The 20,004-nt window shown below is 40.8% G+C and overlaps 2 protein-coding genes across 2 annotated transcripts; both read right to left on the bottom strand.

Moving 5' to 3' along the window:
- Positions 1-202: 202 nt before the first annotated feature.
- Positions 203-14,820, bottom strand: mgab (MAX dimerization protein MGA b). Its single transcript, XM_029496454.1, has 22 exons — positions 14,316-14,820; positions 11,601-12,781; positions 10,436-10,859; positions 10,119-10,206; positions 9,885-9,995; positions 9,655-9,780; positions 8,998-9,111; positions 8,498-8,822; positions 7,734-7,941; positions 7,353-7,581; positions 6,668-6,843; positions 6,286-6,499; positions 5,924-6,150; positions 5,446-5,679; positions 5,040-5,301; positions 4,138-4,730; positions 3,885-3,979; positions 3,719-3,764; positions 3,392-3,544; positions 2,857-2,968; positions 2,154-2,645; positions 203-2,044 (listed from the first exon to the last, which is right to left on the bottom strand). The coding sequence occupies exons 2-22, from the start codon at positions 12,749-12,751 to the stop codon at positions 1,128-1,130; spliced, it is 6,297 nt and encodes a 2,098-aa protein (XP_029352314.1). The 5' UTR covers positions 12,752-12,781; positions 14,316-14,820; the 3' UTR covers positions 203-1,127.
- Positions 14,821-18,242: 3,422 nt separating this feature from the next.
- On the bottom strand, positions 18,243-19,169 carry ora6 (olfactory receptor class A related 6). Its single transcript, XM_029496758.1, has one exon. The coding sequence runs from the start codon at positions 19,167-19,169 to the stop codon at positions 18,243-18,245; it is 927 nt and encodes a 308-aa protein (XP_029352618.1).
- Between the last annotated feature and the right edge of the window lie 835 nt (positions 19,170-20,004).

The raw sequence follows: 20,004 nt of genomic DNA, 5'->3' as shown, positions 1-20,004 counted from the left end.
TTGGTGCCTATTTTACTCAGGGTGAGATTAGGGCTTAATCCATATGAAGAAAACAGTCCAATTGGGACAGAACAGGCCGAATTCAGTTTTCTAATGGTCTTTTAAGACAAATATGGAATTTCTGCAGTGTTGTTTCTTCTCGAGGACCACAGTTTGATTCCCTTGAATGACAAACTACAGTGTACATTAGTAAATGCTTGTAGATTTTATTGATTTCAAAACCACATGATATGTCACATTTTCCACTTCGCTAAAGAGGAAAACCAGTGTTTCAAAAGCTCTCCATGAGAAAAATATATTGCAATTAAAAAAGAAATACAATATTTACATGTTACTGTTATACACACAATACATGGCTACTAGATTTTATCTTTATTGCTTGTGACATATCAAGCTTATGAATATTACTGAACAAATTCCCTAATTTACCATTCATTACTGTCACTACATAGACACCAAAGGAAAATATAAAGTGCTACTACAGATGATTTTCACAGTTAGTGACAAATCTAATAAGAAAATGTTCATCATACCAGCTCTCAGTAAAACAAAGACAAATGTTAACATTTACATTGAACAGAGGTAATGATGCAGTGTCCTGTCTGATCCCATTTGAGATACAGACAATTTAACTTACATTGCAAGATTTAACATTCTCAGTCTAATCTGTACACTTTTATTTTCATTTGCATAAAACAGATTAATAATAACTGACTTCAACACAAACACAATTTGAATAAATCTAATATTGTTTTCCTGACAAAAAATAAACATGAATGTAGATGGCCCTCACGAAGAAACATCAAAAATGATCATGGGAGTACATTCAGCAGGTCACTTGATGCTTTCTCCGACATGCTTACATCAGGTGCCTGTAGTATGAAAGAGGGTCCCAACACAGAGAAAAGAGCAGCTTTAAGTGATTCACAGCACCTCTGGTCCTTTGGATTTACACATAGGAACATTTGGTGAAACTTTCAATGATCCATGTGGTTTGCTCACACAAATAAACAGAGCAGGAGGCGGCTGGGACAGATGCAGTGGCCTCCAAGAGGTGTGAGGTTCAGTGTGAGACTGAGGTTAAACAACTGTGTGTTGACTTTTGTAGCTAATGAAAGATGACAGAACTATTCATATTCAAGCTCTGGCTCCAGTTCCTTTTCTATGTCTACCCAGGAGCGTTTCTTTGCACTGGGGAAGTCCTTTCCTAAAGCGCTTCTTGTTAATGGCCGCGATGTGTTTACAGCGCCGGACAAAGTGGATGCTGCCATGGGTTGAGTATCAGGGCTTTTAAAAGGGCGATAAAGTCTGACAGGGCTGTCCTCGTCTGATTTTGATGGACTTTCTTGACCATCTGGACCCCATCTGTGAGCAGCCTTCTTTCTCTTTCTCTTCGGAGGCCTTCCTCTCCGTCGTTTCGCTGGTACAGGGCTATCTGCCACATCGCTGACCATTACAGAAATGCCCTTAGCTCGTCTCTCTGGCACATCAAAAGAACTTCTTTCACTTTGCTTCACTTCAACCTGAATATCCATTTTACTTTGACTTTTCCTGGGCTTTTCTACCACAGTGCATTTTTCATTTTCACTAACAGGGTGAACAGAATTCTTTCGAGGCCTGCCCTGACGGCGCTGGACCACAGAAGTGTTCGGATCTTCAGCCTCAGTCAAAGGATGGACCTGATGTGTACGCTTAAAACTCAAGCAGTCAGCTGACACTGGTTTGTTCAAGCCTGCCACCTTGTCCTTCTCTCTACTATCCTCCACAGGTTTCAAAGGCCCTTGAATTGATTTGTGAAGGAGGCCAAGCTCAGTCAGGGGGATTTTTGCAGATAAATGCTTTGAATCAAATTTTGAGGGTGTAGTTTTGCCTTCCTCTGGAACACATTTGCTTTCTGAAACTGAGGGGTTGTCTGATGTAGCAAAACTCTTCTGGTTCTTTGAGCCAACATCAGAGGGATGCATATTAGCTGAAGTGTTAACCTTGGCAACTTCTCCATTCGGCTTGGCTTTCATAAACATCAGTCTGTAAAAGCCATTACCAACTGTAAGAAGACAAAAATTAAAACAACTTTAATAACGCAATAACAAATTTAACTGGAAGAACTCAACAAAAGGTAAAGTCAGGAGGTGATGAGAAATACAACAACTTACTTGGTTTCAGACATGAGGGAAGAATGATTCGGCCGGTCTTAGAGCGAATCAGAGGAAGAGTTAAGGGCTGTGTAGTGCGAGTGACTGAGTTCCGGGAATTGGATGTAGAGGATACGGTTGCGTTTCCTTCCTGGGCTGAAGTGGCCTGAGATGTTGGAACCGATGGGACCTGACATTGCGTGACCCGAGGAGCTGGAGCTTTTGTCGCTTCCTCCTGGTCCTCAAAGTTTGACACCTGGGACTTAGGGAGATTAGACCGAAGTGGGTACATCATCTGCGGCGCATTTCTCTGAGATGTAGATAAAGCCACACAGAAGTCAGGCTGTAACAGCGGTGTGGACTTCACACTGGAATCTGGTTGTGTGGCTTGCAGGAGAGCAGCTCTGGACTGGAGTAGATGGGAAAATGGTCTCAATTTCATTGTCTTCTCTCTGGTTTTTTGCCTCTTGCAGATATCCTTCAACTTGTGTTGAATCATATTTTCTGACCTCCCTAAAGATAAGAAGAAGGAAAAAAAAAAAAAAAAAAGTAATTATTTACACCAAAAACAAGTTTCATTGAGATCGCCTACATACACACACTACACATGCATTGGCGCACACACATATACATGTGTCACTTATTCTGCTCATCCAGACACGAGCAGCTGCATTTCATTTAATTAATTCAGGTCCTCGACATGCAGCAACAAAACTGAACATACCAGACAAAAGAGAAAGCTCCTTCACATAGACAGCCTGCATTTCAATCAGCCTCCTTTTTTCCTCTTCTAGACACCTGGAGGTCTCAACCAGCTTCTGGATTTCCTTTAGAGCCTGAAAACATAGAAAACCCCAGGCTGTTCAATCTTGATCAGGAATAAATACTGACGTGTGTAAACAGTTACTTGGCAACACAATTTGTAAGGACACAGACACAACGTCCACATCTTATAGCTGCGTGGTGACGTCAGGAGGTCCCATGTACAAAATGGAGACAGACAGCCTGCAGATTTGTTTAATTTTAAAAATTTTAAATCAGTTCTGAATCGTGGTAATTGAGAATCGCGATTCTTTTATGAATCAACGTTTAGGGCACACCCCTCATATTCACCTACACTGAATCACAAACTTGATGGGGGCGTATGGCTTAATTAAAATAATTTTTTTCTTTATGTTTTTCCAAATGAGCAATGATTTCTCATGGCCCACAAAATCTCCCAAAACAAAACAAAAACAAAAGCCTCATGTTGGACTGACCAGTGAGAGAAGGTGATGCCTGGAGGCCTTGGGGTCACTTCGGAGGACAGTCTGGAGTTTGTTGAAGAGGTTCCGCTGTTCAGAGCGTCTTTGCCTTTCTACCACAATGTGGTACTTTCGTCGTTGTGTGTCTTTACACTCATCCATTTGATCCTGTTATAGAGACAGTGGCTGTGATAAGAAATGCATTCAACACACACGTTCTCATTTACTTTAAAATGCATTTTCTAACGTTAAACCGATAAACTCTTCGACGTTTGGTGAAATAAAATAATCAACATCAATATCAGTTTTGTGAAAATTATTTTAGATGAATGGTTGTTCCACCTGCATAGTGAATTCTCTGGATGATCCAAAATCATCACTGGAATCTCTAGAGGTAGAAAGGAACACATGTATATATTACATTTATAAATGTGTAATATGTAATATATAACTCACAACCAAATTCAAACATTAATACGTCAATGTCATAGGCAGTGGTCAGATTTACCGTGACTCCTGGATTCTCCTCATTGCAGCTTCCCTCATTTTTGAGATGGCCATTTCTTGCCCGACTTCCACAGTCTCAATGTCCACTGGCTCCTCCTGAACAATGAAACAGTGAGAGTGGAGTTTCTAAAATGACTGTGGCCACTACTACAACTACACAAACCACAGAATCTGCTATACTGAGTTTTTGTTCATGCAATATAAATTGTATGCCAGTTTCAAATAAATTAAAAAAGTCCATGCTGTTAACTTACATCTTCGTCAACACAGTAGTCTGATGAGTCGGAGCTTAAGCCATCAGAGGGAATATCTAGGCTTGATTGCACCTTTCTGCAGTTGGCTTCATCACTCTCATCTGTAGGCATCTTTTCATCACACATCAGCTCAGATGAGGAAACAGACTGCACAGCATCCAACTTAGCTGCTAAGTGGCCAAAATTAAGCAGAGGCTCTCTCTGGGGAGGGGCTTTATCCACAGTAGCCATGTCTTTAGCATTAACAGTTCCTGCATGCTGTGCAGCTCCATCAGTTCCAGGATTTGGGAGCTGAATGAGAGTGAAGCCCCCTGGTAAGGCAACTCCAGGTAGGTTCTGACTTGTGGTGCTTTGGCTGGTAGGAGGACAGATTCTGAATGAATATGTCCCACTCTGTCCCAGGAAGCTTGGGGTTTTCAGTGAGGGCGACACTGTGAGAGAGACAGGTGAGGATTTGGAGCTGTTCTGGAAGGAACTGACTGAGCTACGTTGGCTCGAGATGAACATCTGGGCAGGGTGAAGGGTGGAGGACTCTTGTAAGTGAAGAGGCAACGTAGTGAATCCTTTTCTCCAGGTGTTTGGCTGGACCTGAGCTGAAATGCAAAAAATGCAAGCAAGGCTTGTCAAACAAATAATTACCCAATAAGTGTTGGATTTAAATCTCTAATATTGTAAATTGGGGGTATTGGCAATAATCAACTTAATGTTGATACAACAGCAGCACAGTTTTTCACACCATTTATAACAAGATCTGATAATTAATGTAGACACAAATTGTAGTTGATAGATCTTTTTCCCACAAAATGACAGGAGTCTTAGTTGAGAGATTTGCTGGCCAAGTGGCCAAATTTAAAAGTGGTACATTTAGAGATTGAAAGGAAGTCAGTCAGAGACAATCTTACCTGGAACTTGTGTTGGTATTTTCAGATCAGCGGTTTTCCTTGAAATGACAACTGGAGGGACTACTGTTCCTGCAGCTTTTAAGCGGAGAGTACCAAGAGTATTGCATTGTTGTGTAGGTGCTGGTTTCTGAGAACATTTATTGGAAGTGTCAGTGGGAGCATGCAGCCGGCCTGTGACATATGCTGCAAGACGGTTAGCTGGATGTAGCGATCCCATAGTGCCCAGCAACAGTCTGGCCTGATTGTAGGATTTACTATTTACCTATAAAATAGGAAGTATGTGGTATAATCAGTAAAATTGAAGTGTGCATTTATGCTTTTCCTTTATCAAGGTCTTTAGTCAGATTATGAGATGTAAATCCACACCAAAAACATTTCAGATGCTTGGCATTTCCTTGAGCCTGACCTGTATAAGCCCATTGGCTTGGCAGCCAACAGGTTTGGTTCTGGCTCTCAGCCTCCCTGCAGGTAAAACTCCACCCAGAAATGGTGTGACTCCATAATGAATCTCCGACTCCTCAAATTGGCAGAGATTCTCCAATGCATTGACATCGTCTTCAAAGCTTTTACTGTCCTCTTCACTATCATCATTTTCATCTTCCTCATTATCGCTAGCTTTTGATGGTTTACTGATGTGTACCTAAAGGAAAGTGGGAACAGGTCGAAATCATCCAAAATTCTTTAATTTAAGTTTTTAAATTAAAGAACACTATTTTAAGACAATCACTGAAAATCTAAAATATTCAGAAATAAATTACTGTAGGTATTCCTCGTGCTCATAGTGAAGGATTTTCTGGATTAACTACAGCTTCTTAAATTACGCTGCAAACATACCGGACATAAACACATAAATATTACATAGATGGACTGCGACAGAGACTTACCCTGTAAGTGATGATGGAACCACTGGGCTTCTGGATGTAGACCTTGGAGATTGGGCGGATGCGATAAGGTCCTATGTAGAAACGCTGCGACAACTTATTCTGATTCATACGTTGATACAAAGCTTCAAGGACCATTTTCCTGTCCTTATCCCACTGACAGGCTGAATGGATCTGTATTTGCTTCCTTGCTTCTGTTTCATTGGTCGATTCCTGACAGGTCCCATCTGCTGAAGGACATGTAGAGACTTATTGATCAACATATAGATGGTTATCCATCTAAACACAAAGGGCCAAGAGCCTTAAAATGAAAAGGACAACTTACGAGTGTTTTGGTTATTGTAATTTTCAGTTCATTTATTTACCTGCTTTTTTAGTCTCAGTAATATAGTCTTGTCTCCGCAAGTCTTCAGTGGTTATCTTCTGCAGTTTTGTATTAGTGTTTGGTGTTGACGTATGAAGAATCTTTGGCTCTATGGTAACTTCAGGTGGAGGTATGCTGTTGAACTCTCTAACACGCGCACATGTCATCATACTCTCCAAATATTTATACACTGGGTCCTTGTCCTCCTCTCTTATCTGAAATGATCAAGAAATATAGAGTGACAGATTGAGAAACAAACTTAAAAATTAAGCCCTGTCATATCTAATACACTTACAAATAACAATACGTAATATTTAAAATAATAAATCAGTAAGATAAAGCAAAATGTTTGGAAAAGCTTCAAATAAATTCATAAAGATTACCGGTTGAGTTGGACGAGGTGCAACGCTGCGTTTTGGAGCCTTTGAAGGGACCAAACACAGAGAAGGTTGGGGGACAAATAGCGGCTCTGGATCTAAATCATGAATATTGCGGTCCCAGAGTATTTTTGTGTGGGAGCCTGGGTGAGGTTGAACTGCATCCTCCATATCATTAATAGCTGGGGGAGTGACAAAAGCATCTGATTCAATTATAAATGGTTGTCACCAAACTGAACAGGAAACCAAAACTACTACAGAAATCCAAAAGATTAAATGGTATTTAAAATGTGATCCAATTAACTGCCATCAATACATTTTGGAGTAACCATAATAGAGTAATCAAACAATGTTCATTCATTCATTCATATTCAACCATTTATCCGTTTCTGGACTGTGGAGGTGCTGGAGCCAATCCCAGCTCACACTGGACAGCTCACCCGTCCATCACAGGACCAACACACAGACACACAGAGACCAACAACCCCTCACACTCAGACTTAGGGGTTTAGAGTCTTTTAGAGTCACCAATTAAGCCAAACATGATGTCTCTGAATGGTGGGAGGAAACCAGAGTGCCTGGAGGAAAACCTGTGACCTTCTTATTGTGAGGCAACAGTGCTAACCAGTATGCCACAGTGCCACCCTAATCAAACAACGTACACTATTATATAAAAGTAACTTGATCTTACAGTAAAGAGGTTGGATTTGTTTTTTGCTCTCCCCTGTACAAATCTTGGTGATCTTGCGTTTGAAGCAGGCACAGCCAAACATGCATTCAGGCCGCCGGCAGTGGAGGGGGCCTCTGTTGAAGTGCTGGAGACTGGAACAGACACAGCCCAGTCTGCAGAACTCCTGACCACATTCAGGTCCCCCAACTTTGTATTTTAAACACTTTGGTAGTTTTTGATTTGGCAGCATCTGAACAAAAAGTAAAGAAGGCACCCAACATTCACATTAGGTTAAAAAAACAAAACAAGCAAACAAACAAAAGAATGTTTCAAATGTTTTTAGTCACAAAGACCATCATCTTTAATATCAAAACAGAGAGTACTCAACAGTATTTTACAAACCTCTTTTGTAAGGATAACTGACAGGGCCACTGACAGTCTTTCTGGAGTCAGCTGTGTTCTGCTCTCACCCTGATTTAGGGAGGCAATTTCCATCTGCAGCAGTTTAAACTGGAACTTAGTGAAGCCAGCAGTTCTGTGGGCCAACCCTTGGTTCTGCCCATGGCTCGTTGTTGGTCTCTGGCTGAACCCTGGGAGGGATGTAGATGATCTGAAGAAAAATCAAGAGCAGATTACTTGTGTTCATTTTTATTCACACAAAATTGGAAAAAGCACTTTGTCATTAGGACAAAGCTCATGTTGTCCACAATAGTTGAGGTGAACAAAAAGATGGTTTTGTTACATGAAAAGACAAATGACTTTGCAGTGCAAACATGTTCCATTTGTCCTGCAATCAGTGGCACCAAGTCATTGAAACTTTAGCGAACAAGTGATTAAAACAAAATACAACTAGTCTAAGCAGGATATTAAAAAATTAAAATATATAGTTATACCTATCAAATGATATAAATATAAATTATGACTGTTGCAAGAACAAAGGACAAGTGGAAACTGTAAATGGATGTGTGTACAATAATACTCTGAACGATAATTTGGAAATGTGTTTTCCTTTTGCTCAATATTGCTGTAGCATTGCTGTGTGATTACCAAAAAAGGAAAAACATGAATAACATTGAACACATTCAAATATTTACCATGACTCTTTAAGGTACAAATAAAGAAAGCTTGAGACGAAATGTTAAAATTATAAATATGGCCTTGCTCACCTCTGTGAAGCAGCATTTGCTTGAACAGGTGTAGGGCTGGCCAGAGGAGGAACCGGTGACGTCAGGGCAGCGTAAAGGAGGGGTTTGTGGGAAAGGGGACAAGGTTTGTTGGCCCCCAATGGGAGTTTTGATGCAGCATTTCGATGCCTAAGTGCGCTGTCTAGGGTCTTCACATAGCTGGAGCTTTTAGCAGGCAGCTGATAGACCACTGAGCCCTCTGGGTTTGTGGAGAAGGCAGCAGCCCGTTCACTAATTTGCTGAGCTTCACTTTCCAAGTACTCATCCAGCATATTGCTGCAGAAGGCAGATAGGTTCCTTTGTAATCCTTTTGGAGAAAAAGAATAAAGCAACTTCAATTTATCAATGAGGAATAATGAATCAGATACAAATGCATTCCGCTGGTTTCAGTTCAGTTAATCGTTTGGTAATTAGAATGACTGTACTAATCCCACTGCATGATAAAAGGGTACTGCACATAAAACAAGACGAGCAAACCTCACCATCACAGACAGAGGGAGACGTTTGTTTGCTTTTTATGAACTTGTTTTTCCATCCTTTTATTTTTGTCACATCACTTGTCTTTCCTGTCCTGGAGATGAAGGGTAGTTTTTTTTCTGTCAAAGAAACATCCTGTGTTAGTTAAGGTCAAGGAGATGGCACACAAACATTAAATGTTTTACCACGTAGGCTTAAATGCAGCTGCAGAAACTGATCTCGGATGTCAAATGCAATGATCTCAACTTTGTTCACACCTGTACTTATTGCTGTTCACATTGGATGTTAAATTCAGGTCTGATCTGACGCATGGCCATATCGAGGTGTATTGCAATGCTGGTTTTAAAGGATTTCTACTTTACACCAATTGAAGAAATTTACTTAATTTCCATCCAATTAGAAGAACACAAACAATCATGTGTTAGGAAGTTGTGTCTGAGGTAAACAGAGGAAGTCTTTGAATCCTACAACTACAGTTCAGATTCTAACATTATACGGCTAAACCGCCCCCCAATTGGCAGACTATCTGAAATAAACTCAAATGATAAACTTTAGCATTTATTTCTCAGTTGTTCTTTATTGCAACACTGTCACCATTACAAATATGTGTACAAGGTCATACCTTCAACCAAGCACAAACTGTCAAGGTAAATCCAACTTACCACCAAGAGACAGAGCCAAGGCATCACCCTCTTCTGGTAGTTTCAGCGGCGGCAGTGGCAAAAGAACCCCCAGATACTGCAGGTCAATGGACTTTGTGGGGTCTATGAAGCACAACTTCAAACCCACTACAAAAGGACAAAATGAGTCAAAAAGTGAATACATTCTTATTACATTACTTGCTATAACCTTCTCAACCACTGAGACATTTATGTCCTTGTATTAATCTCACCTTCCTGCAGAACAGGATGTATAACCTGTCTGTGTTTGAGAGCTCTGAAGTCCTGCAGCAGGATGGCCTCAAAGCGGGCTATCTTTGCTTCATCCGTCTCTATCACATCCCCTGAAATGTTGCACAAATGTTTTACATGCTTCACTCTTAGCTGAGTAAAATAAAACTGGGTTACAGTAGAACAATACAGGTTAAGCAGCCAAAGTAATAAGTAACAATCTCTACACCGCTCACCTATTTTCTTCTGAGTTGTTGGGGAAACAGGAGAGATTGACGCAGAATTATTTGCTGGCTTGTTCATGACATGGACCTCTAGAGCCTCCTGTGACACAATAGAACACTACTGCTTACATATTTTCCAGGTCTTTTCCTACACTGCCCTAAAAATTATTTTGATACACAGCAACAAATGCATTTTCAAGAATGTGTACAACTTCAGTGAAGAACTTTGTTGACATGCACTGGCTCACTAGAGGAGCTACCAAGCTGAAATGAACCAGATATGCTGCTGCATACGGAGGATTCTTTACAGGAAATTTGCAGTGTTTTACCTTAGAGATAAATGAAACAAACATCAGGCCCTCAACATCATCTAGCTCTGGTTGCAAAGCCAGACTCAGAGATGGGCTGTGGACGACAGTTGGAGGGGCAGTGGCAGCAGCAGTCTTCCGGTCTTTTCCCCGGGAATTCGCCCAACGTCTGTTAAGCTTCTTCTTTCTTCTGCGGTTCCAAGGCGAACACTTAGAGGCAGAGGAGGTAGAAGTCCTACATATGCCTTTAGGTGTGCAATTTCCTTCCTTGGATTTCACATTTGGACGCTGTTGGACAAGCACAAGCTCACCGAGGGCATGCTTGCCTCTTATGCAGGAGACATATGGTTCATCCTTAGTGGCAGGAGAAGACATTATGGGCTTCAGGACCAGTCGATTCTCTTGCACATTTGAGGGAGGAGCCGGAACAGTGTGATTCTTCATGCTGTCAGACGCATAAAAGGGAACAGTTAATGGATCTTTAACACATAAAAAGGTGAAAAGGATTTAATGATGCTCTCATTAGAAAATTCATTACATTTCTGATGGCACAGCATCAAGTTATGATATTGTAATACGCTGACTACAGTAATTTTACAGACACCTCTCTCCCTAGTTATGTCCATGTACTTGTCATTCCTACACTTCACTGTCTCAATACAAAGTTTAATTTCGGTACGAAGACAATCAAACTCCTCACATTGTTTTCAATTCAATATAAAACACTTGCAATAAAATGTTACTTCTGGCCAAGGGGTAAGTTTAGTCAATGGTAAGAAAAGGCTAAAATGAATAGTAGATGTCAAAGTACTTGAAGCAGGTGTGATATGGTGTCCAAATTCTGTATGTATTGTTGCATCTTTGAATGACCAACCACAATCTCATTATAAATGTTTTAAATATTTAAATTCATTCCTAAATTACCTAATCAATGGTAATTTCCTTTATCTTTATTACATGTTAGAATTTTCTTATTACTGCAGTTATTATAATTTGAATTAGCAAATTGGCACATTTTTAATGACTTCACACAAAAATGTATCAGCCAAATACATAATGAGCATATATTGTTCATATGAAGCATAAAGTTTTTCAACCAATCGCACACAGCACCTTGTCATCTGTAAGATAAACATTAGTGTGTGGCAAACAAACTAAATCAGATGTTACAACATGCAAAACTCACCTTAAGTCAATGGCCTCATCTTTGCTTTCATTCTGTTCAGAAACGGGGGGATGAAGATCTCTTCTCACCAAAGGTTGAATTTCTGTAGTACTCCTGTTTAGACGAGAGTAGTTTCCATCCTCCCTGAAGCCTTTTGCAAATGGATTGTGATTAATTTTCAGTTGGGTGATTCGATAGTTCTGATAGGTTGTCACAGCCATAAATTCAGTTTGTGGAAAAGTAAAAGTCATGCTTTCGGGTCCCAAATCCTGGTATGGGTTGAGTGCCCCTCCATCTGGGACTGGTATGACATGTAGCTTTGTAATGTAACGATGCATGGAGTGTAGGATTATATGATCCTCAAAGCTTTGGAAATTATTGGTCAGTTTCAGTTTATAAAAAGACACCAAGCTACCCATCCAGTTTGAGCCTTTACAGGATAAGTAATGGTGGGAAAAGGACCGGACCATATGCTGGGCATGCTGATCCGCTGATCCATATACCTCCCATTTGGATTTGTTCCACCGATACTTGTACTTGTCAAAAGGGTCTATGGAGAGAACCAGACTGTAATAGCGCTCAGGGTGTAGACCCGTCAGGCGATATCTGCAATAAGGAAACATGCGGCGTCCCTGTTTGGTGAGAATCATCTCTGTTCCATAGCTGTGGAACTGCTTCCACACACTGTTATTCTCCAGAGTAACAGTGACACCGTTGAGGGTCAGTGTAGGAGAAAAGTCCTTCTCTGGGTCTAGATGGCCGAACGGGGCAGAGGGCAACCCAGACAGCAATGGAAGTGATCCTGAGGTGTTGTCAAGGCTTGTCCCAGTGCACCTTAAGGAGTCTGATGCTGATGCAATGTGTGAGGTAGCTGGGCTTGTTTCAGAAGTCCCTTCAAAGGTAGTAGGTGATGTTACAGCAGGTTTGGCTGGGCTGGCTTCAGTAGGTGAAGAGAGAGCTGAGCTGCAGTCAATGCTTGCCATGGAGACAGCTCTGTTCTCAATCCCTGTCTCACCAGTAAAATTCTTCTTAGCGGTAGGTAAAGGAGGCGCAGGAGGAGGGACGGTTGAAGGAGCAGCCAGTGGCGGGACATTCATCAAGCTCCCCTTCTCATTTTCCACTGCATGGGAATCCTCCATAGATGCAGGCTCAGACTCTGTGGCTGGCATCATCAGTGACTGTTCTTCTCCTTCATTTGAAACCTAATGGAAAAGGATATAATAATAATGATAATGTCATTTATGTGATACAAGGAAATACAACACTCATTAAAGACATAGATGTAATCAGGCAGGACAGAATGTAAAAGTCACATCCAAAAACAATCCAACGATGCAAACAAATAACACAACCAATCACAGTCACACTAGAGCAAAATTTGGCAGAAATTGAAGAGCCACAACCCAAAAGATAGATCAAGGTATGTACATAATGGGAGATCAGTAGAGCCTACATTGTGCTGCTCCACAGGCCCAAACTAATTTAAATATTATAGTATTATTTACTTTGCTATTTTTTTAAAGGAACAATTTCCCTTTATGATATTGGACCTTTTCCACATATATATATATATTTGAAAAGAAAATCAGACTCCAAAAAGCTTACGGAGAGATATGCAACTACCTATTTACAACCAGCTGTAGCATCAGCAGTGTTGAAACATTATATGCTACAAAAGTATAATAGTACTTGCTATGAAATCACATGAAGAAATGAAATGATCTTTTAGTTTTCCAGCCCTTTGAATGTTTGGTAAGATGAAGAGCATCTGGGCCATGTTTGGGGATATCAAACATGCATGATTCATAGAAGAGCTCTTTGTGTCCAACAGATATTCCAATAAACAACTTAATCAAACCATTGCAGAGCATTTTTAAATTGGCCTCCTGGAAAATTAATAAATGAGCTACTAATGGAGAAATAATGATTTATTTACAACCCTTGGCCATGTGTGGCCCCTGGAGCAGCTGGTGGTGACATATTCTAACACATATGGATACGCAAAGCAAAGTACTAGTAAGACATATCTGACCTAACAAGTGGAGTTGAATGGAAATCTTTCCAAAAATGTGTGGCATTATACTAGATGTAGTGTTTTGTTGTGATGACAAAAAACAAAAACTAAGTCTGGATATAAGACAGTGCTAAATCACTTAGAGAAAAAAATCATATCTATTCCCAGCATCATTATTATATGGTGACAGATTGTATTTACATTGACAAGTGCACAAAGTGACATTATTTCCCAGTTTAACAGAGTTTCTTAGACGTCTGAGGGAATTGGACTTTGGCTGCTGAGAGACCACTTTGGTGGGCTTGACCAGCAGTCTTCCTGGTCTCACCAGATGAGGACATGGCTGCAAGGCTCCGTCCGGCCTGTTTCTACTACAGATAACACGCTCAAAGCTCACTCTGCACTTCGTCTAAACCTTTACGGCTAGAATCAACACATTTCTGTCGCCGACTGGGAATCATATGAATCTGAATCACTTTTCTCGCCGTGTTCTCCCCAGAATTCACTGATCACACAGATGCAGCGGTCTAAAGGTGTTAACTGGACCAATGACGGCCCACATGAATTATCACCGGCGTGTTCACGCACGAACTAACAACTACCGACTGTGCGATCGATTTTCTTTGCTGAAATGTAAAGCCAAGTGAAGAATTTCAGTAGTTCGATAACATCTCTCCTCCTCGCACACCGCACAGAGGAAGGCCGCCTGCTCCAGCACTCACCAAGTTGGAAAAGTTGCAGGTTTCGCCGCAGCCTCACCTTTCGGGGTCGGATGGAAACCTCGTGGCTCCCAGAGCGAGACAACAACAACAACAACAACAACGTCCGCGGCGAAACTCCAACTGTTGCATGTCGTCGTCGTCGCCGTCCACCGGGCCTCGCTGGATCCCTCGACCATAAACACTAAGTGGCAAATGGAGGCCGAGAGCCACGCCACTGTAATCGTATGAACCGACCCGAGCGTGCACGCAGAGCAGCCAAAGCGCATGCACAATGTCACCCCCTTCAATGGCGCGTGATTCCCGGGCCGCGAGGGAAGCGGGAGTCCACCATCCCGGGGATTTTTTTCTCGCTTGTTCCCACCTCGAGCCGAGTCTGTGCGCCGGTTAAAATACAACCCAAGTTTGCGAGAAAATGTTTCCGACGTGCAATTACCGCGCTGAGAGCGAAGCCCTGACACTTTTCTATTTCCTCCACTTCTTTTACCTTGTCGGCTGCACTTCCATTCTCACCCTCTCTCTCTCTCGCACACACGCACGCGTTTACACACACAGACACACGCAAGCACACACATCCGCGCTCTTGGGCTGTGACGTCACACGTTCACCATGGCGGTCGAGCTCCAACAGCCAATGCGCAAGCTCCCTGTGGAGGATTTTACAGGTCAGGCTTTGCATCATGGTGTCAGCGGCCTGACGAATAAAAAAATAATAAAATCACCACAACACACCGTCAGTGAAATAAAAGTTAGTTTTTCATCAGAAATAACCTGCGCGGATTTTTGCTCCCATCCAGCCACCATAAGACCACCAACTCTGACCTCTATAGTCTCCCTCTATAACTTCTGCTTTACCTTTTCTTCAACAAGCCGCAAACAAAGGGGCGATTGTTTCTCTTTTGAAGATGGCGACGAGGCGTCAGAAAAGGGGAATATTTGCCCAAACAAAACTCTGTAGCATCATAAACAAACCAGCCATCCCGAAATGTTCACACAAATTTTGTCACACAAAAAGAAGGATCGCGGCGAATCTTGTGTGCACTGGCCACTTGGTCGTAGTTACCTATTGTTTTTTGAAGCCCATTTATGCACTCAGCGATTGTATTAAAACCAGATAAATCCCTGTTGCGTTTTTAATTTATTTGTTAAAATTCTATTTGTGGTATAGAAAGGAGGCCTATTTGCATCGTAACACTCAAAAAATCCAGAGCATTTTGCTAAAACTCATATTTTCAAGTAATTCACCCTCAAAATGTTAATGAAGACCTTCTGCAAGATAGTCCACACAGTAACCAACCAGGACATCCTGACTGGAGCTGTCTGCAGAGGTCCACAGTGGATTACCTTTTTCATGTCAAGTTCTTTTGTTTTGTATTGTATGTTTTTGTTCCTGTTTTGCTTTTGTCGTGTTTTTCTTTTTACATTGACAGGGTGAGGGTAGCTTTTATATCCACTTCATTCTGCATTGGTGGCAATTGGAGGGGGTGGAGTTATGGCCACTGCCTTTATAATTCAATAAATAAATAAGATGACCACTGCTGCATCATAACGGTGCAGCATTAATGTGGACATGGATTTGCAAAGTACATTTTCAACAGAGAAAGACATGCCATGTGAGGTGCTTGTATTTACTGCTTGTGGAAAAAACATACACAAAAAACCCCATTAACAAACAAACAAAACAAAACAAAACAAAAAAAAAAAAAAAATTGCAGACAGAAGAGACTTTTCTGACAAGCTTCGACTTCAGTGTCTTTTTATGGATGTACCAGGAAGACATGACCACTATGTTCAAACTGGCATGTTATCGAGTGAACAAGGCGGGGTCTAACCGGATGAGGAAGTGGGAAAACAGTTCACATCGTCGAAAGCATCGGTGCTTCTCCTCATCGGGATCTCGTGCTGTTGCACTGTAGCCCCTCGCTCCCAGTTCACCCCGAACAGTACAAATAATCAATACTGTTCAGCTTTTCATATTTGACATATTATTAACTAAATGTAAAGGTGATATTCACTCAAAGCCACGTGTTAGTGCACACTCTTCATAATCCCTTCAATATGGCTTTAATATTTGCCACCACTTATTCAGTTTTCACAAGAGGTGTGCGCAGATGACCACGTGGATTGTGATGCATTAAATAATGTTTTCACTGTGCAATCTAAACATTGTCTTTAAAATTGCGTGAATAATAAAAATAATAATAAAAAACCCACACGTACACAAATAGCTGCAACATAGAAAAACATAAACATATAGTGAGCATATAAAACCCTTTGCTGAATATTTTGATATCAATATAATATACTGTATATACTGCTCATGCCATTTAAGAACAAGAATCAACATTTTTACTATTTAACAGAAATTCAAATTTGCTGATCTTTTGACACTGTAAAAACAATGTATTTTGTTTAGTATAATCACCTTTATTTTTTTACTTGCCTATGGTGCAAAACGCTTTAATACTGATGTGCAGATACCAGTGCAAGAACACTGCATTGTGTGTGTGTGTGTGTGTTGTTTTACTCACATTTCAAACAATACTGACAGCTACCAAAATGTTATGTCACTGAAGTAAAATCGGCAGTGGCAGTGTAGACAATGAGTTGTGCACAGGCTTTGATTGGCCTTTGTGAGCTGTGTCACAACTGTCAAACCAAGTTACAATTACCATGGACAGGAACAATATTTTATCTATCATCACCATTTTAAAACCATTGTCTCTATGGAGTAGATTTTGCACTGAGACAGTGGATGTGATATATTGCTCAGCCTGCTAACAGTAATCTCTACTTTGCGAGGATAATATTTGAGGCCAAAGTTAAAATTTCAAGAGAGAGAAAAATAATGACCAACAATATACTGTAGCCGGGGTCATCACTGTTTGTCAGACCTCATTATAACCTAAACAGTATTTTCTTTTTCATAAGTGGTGTCTAACCCTAACCCTAATACTGCGTGTTTTAGAGTGTGTTGTGGTTCGTGTAGCGGTGCAAAGCTCACATACTGAATGCAGATATTTTTATAAACTACAATATCACATTTTTAATCCGTCTGATATGAAGAGAACTTTAATATCAATCTGTTCACTCAGATCAAAATAAGCATCACTAAATTAGTCAAAAACAGCCTCAGTATGACTAATATGTGACCTATGAATGATTTTTTTTTTTTTTATTTTCAACAGGGGACAGCAAGCTTAACTACAAGTTTCTTCCTGTCCTTGAATCATGTCAAAATAGAAGTAGTTTTGGATTGTTTAACTCAACTCTCTGCATTTGCATTCTAATGAGAGAGGTTTTAGTGGAAGCTGACTGGGTCAAGGAACAGTGTTGTTTCCTCAATCAGCATACTGAGCTGTGAGCACAGGTCATGTTGTTTTGCACACGGGAGTGTAATATTCATTTACAAATACAGCTGTTGTGTGAAGATGTGCATAGGAACAATGAAGGCAGTGCAAGAGTCAATGCAAGAGCATTTAACAGAGTGAAGCAGAGACCTGTTATGGCTCGAGTGTTTATTTTAGGTTATGCTGCACCACATGAGTTCACTTGCTTTCCTCCCACTGAAAGGCTGTAAGAGAGCCACTCTGGACACAGAAACATTTTTCAGGTAGACTTTTGTCGTTCACAAGATAAATTTGCTAAAAGGCTGATTTAAGAGTATATATTATGGGAATGACAAATTTTGTACCAAATGAACCTTTTAATTAGATATTACATGTAAATAAAGATGATACCAAGCTGTAACTGGTTTACTGTAGAAATAAAGGTTATAAAAACTGTGAAAATTATTAATTTAGTAACAAACTATGAGAAATAATTAACATTATTAAAACATTTTAAATGGTCAGCCTAAAAACATAATACCTAATTTTCTATCACCAAGCACAAGACATCACCAGGATTTTAAAACACAAACAGATCTAAATCATCTCTTCTTACAGTTCTTGAGTGAAAACAGGCTATTCCCAATCACATACACATATGGACTGATAGATGTGTAGGAAATTGAGATAAAGAACTCAATTTCAGCCCAAAAAGGAATGTCAGTGGGGCTGAAAGTCAGATGGAAGATCAGATATAGAGTCCAGTCGACCTGAAACAACCCCATGGCAGCCAGTACACCTATAGTACTCCGGTGAACACCCAGACGTTTCCTCTTCTTGCTGAACTGGCTCAGTCCACTCACACTCACTGCAGGTGTCACCATCTTCCTCTGGCTCAGCAGCACTGTAAGGATGAGGCAGCCAGTGGCTGTGATGGCAACCAGTGGCAGCAGGTTGCACAGTACAATAAACAGGTATTTGTACAAGCGGCTACCTATTGGGCAATAATTGTCACTACACTGAAAAAAGTCTGGAGGGCAGCCACTTGTTTTTTGTGTGATGTTTCCTGCAGGGACTTCCTGGTTTATGATAAAAACAGGGAGACTGACCAGGAAGGAGAGGATCACACAAATTCCACTCAACATTGTGGCTGATCTGATGCTATCCATGCAGATTGGGAGGTTGACCCTCTTACTGCCATTTCTCAGCTTCTGGTAGCGGAAAATGCTGATGAGGACAGTGAAGAGGATGCTGGTAATCTCACCGAAAAGAGTCAGGAACTTTAAGGAGCTACACAGCCAAGTGCCAGTGGTGGTTGAGGAAGTCTCAAGGATGATGATATCATAGATGTTAACAATTAGAATATTCTCCGAGTTGGCAGCAGCCAATCCCAGGAGAAACAACTGAAAGGACTTCACTCGACAGAACTTGCTCTGAATGATAGAAAGGATTAGAAATACATTACCCACAAGTCCTGTGCAAGAAATGAAGAGTCTCAAGGCAACGAGGTTGACAGAAAAATCATCCATTGTTAGGAATTCACTAGATCACACAAAAACGCTCTTCCGTGTTAATGCCACGGAAATAGGGAGACAAATGATTCACTGAGTCACTGACCAACCTGCCTTGTTATCAAGTTCTCTAAGGCGGCATGAATCTACATTGGTGATTGGCTGTGCTCATTATAGAGAAAGCAAAACAAGAGGATGCTGGAAACATTGAAGGGTGGGAGTCATTAAAGTTTTACCTCTGAGCTTTTCAAAGCTTCATCGTGAGACCAGCACTGTGTCTGATTTGAAGCAGTGACATGTTTTTCCACTAGCTGACATCAACAATTCCTACAAGAGCAAATTGATATCCTTTGACGCTTGTTCTCCAACCCATCTTTGTCATTTTCTGGTTTAATTGGCATGCATTGTTTTGACATACAACAAACAACTGTGAAGTTCCCACAAGTCAACTTAATGACATCTTTGTTAACATCTCCCCCAACACCCTTTGGTAAGCTGGCAATGTTGGTAATGTTTCAAGAGATTAAAAGGCACATATTTGATACTACTGAGATAGAATGATTGCTGGGAAGCTGGGCAGAGTTACTGTAACAGTTAATATGTGATGTCTCTAACCCAGTGTACTGGTGCAAACTTCCTGTTTTACACAGTAAAGTGTGAGAGAGAATAACTGCACATCCTTGCCAATCCGGTCACTTGTCTGTTTCTCATAAGGAGGGCAAATAATATCAAGCAGTTGCCTTTTCATTTAGAGAAAGAAAAACAATATGTGTGGGTGTGTAAATATGGCATTGTCATATGTCATGTGTGGTGGACAGAGGATAAGACACCATAGAACAGGGGCTTGTGTACC

Source organism: Echeneis naucrates, chromosome 24 (genome assembly GCF_900963305.1).
Source record: "Echeneis naucrates chromosome 24, fEcheNa1.1, whole genome shotgun sequence".
In the NCBI taxonomy this organism is placed as follows: Eukaryota; Metazoa; Chordata; class Actinopteri; order Carangiformes; family Echeneidae; genus Echeneis; species Echeneis naucrates.
Note: the sequence above shows the minus strand (reverse complement) of the source record. Positions and strands in the feature narration are given on the sequence as shown.

Coding starts and splice junctions, on each gene's coding strand:
- mgab (XM_029496454.1), bottom strand. CDS start 12,751: ATGATGCCAGCCACAGAGTCTGAGCCTGCATCTATGGAGGATTCCCAT. Junction 10,207..10,435: donor TTGTTTCATTTATCTCTAAG/GTAAAACACTGC, acceptor ATTGTGTCACAG/GAGGCTCTAGAGGTCCATGT. Junction 7,582..7,733: donor CAGTTATCCTTACAAAAGAG/GTTTGTAAAATA, acceptor CTTTTTGTTCAG/ATGCTGCCAAATCAAAAACT.
- ora6 (XM_029496758.1), bottom strand. CDS start 19,169: ATGGATGATTTTTCTGTCAACCTCGTTGCCTTGAGACTCTTCATTTCT.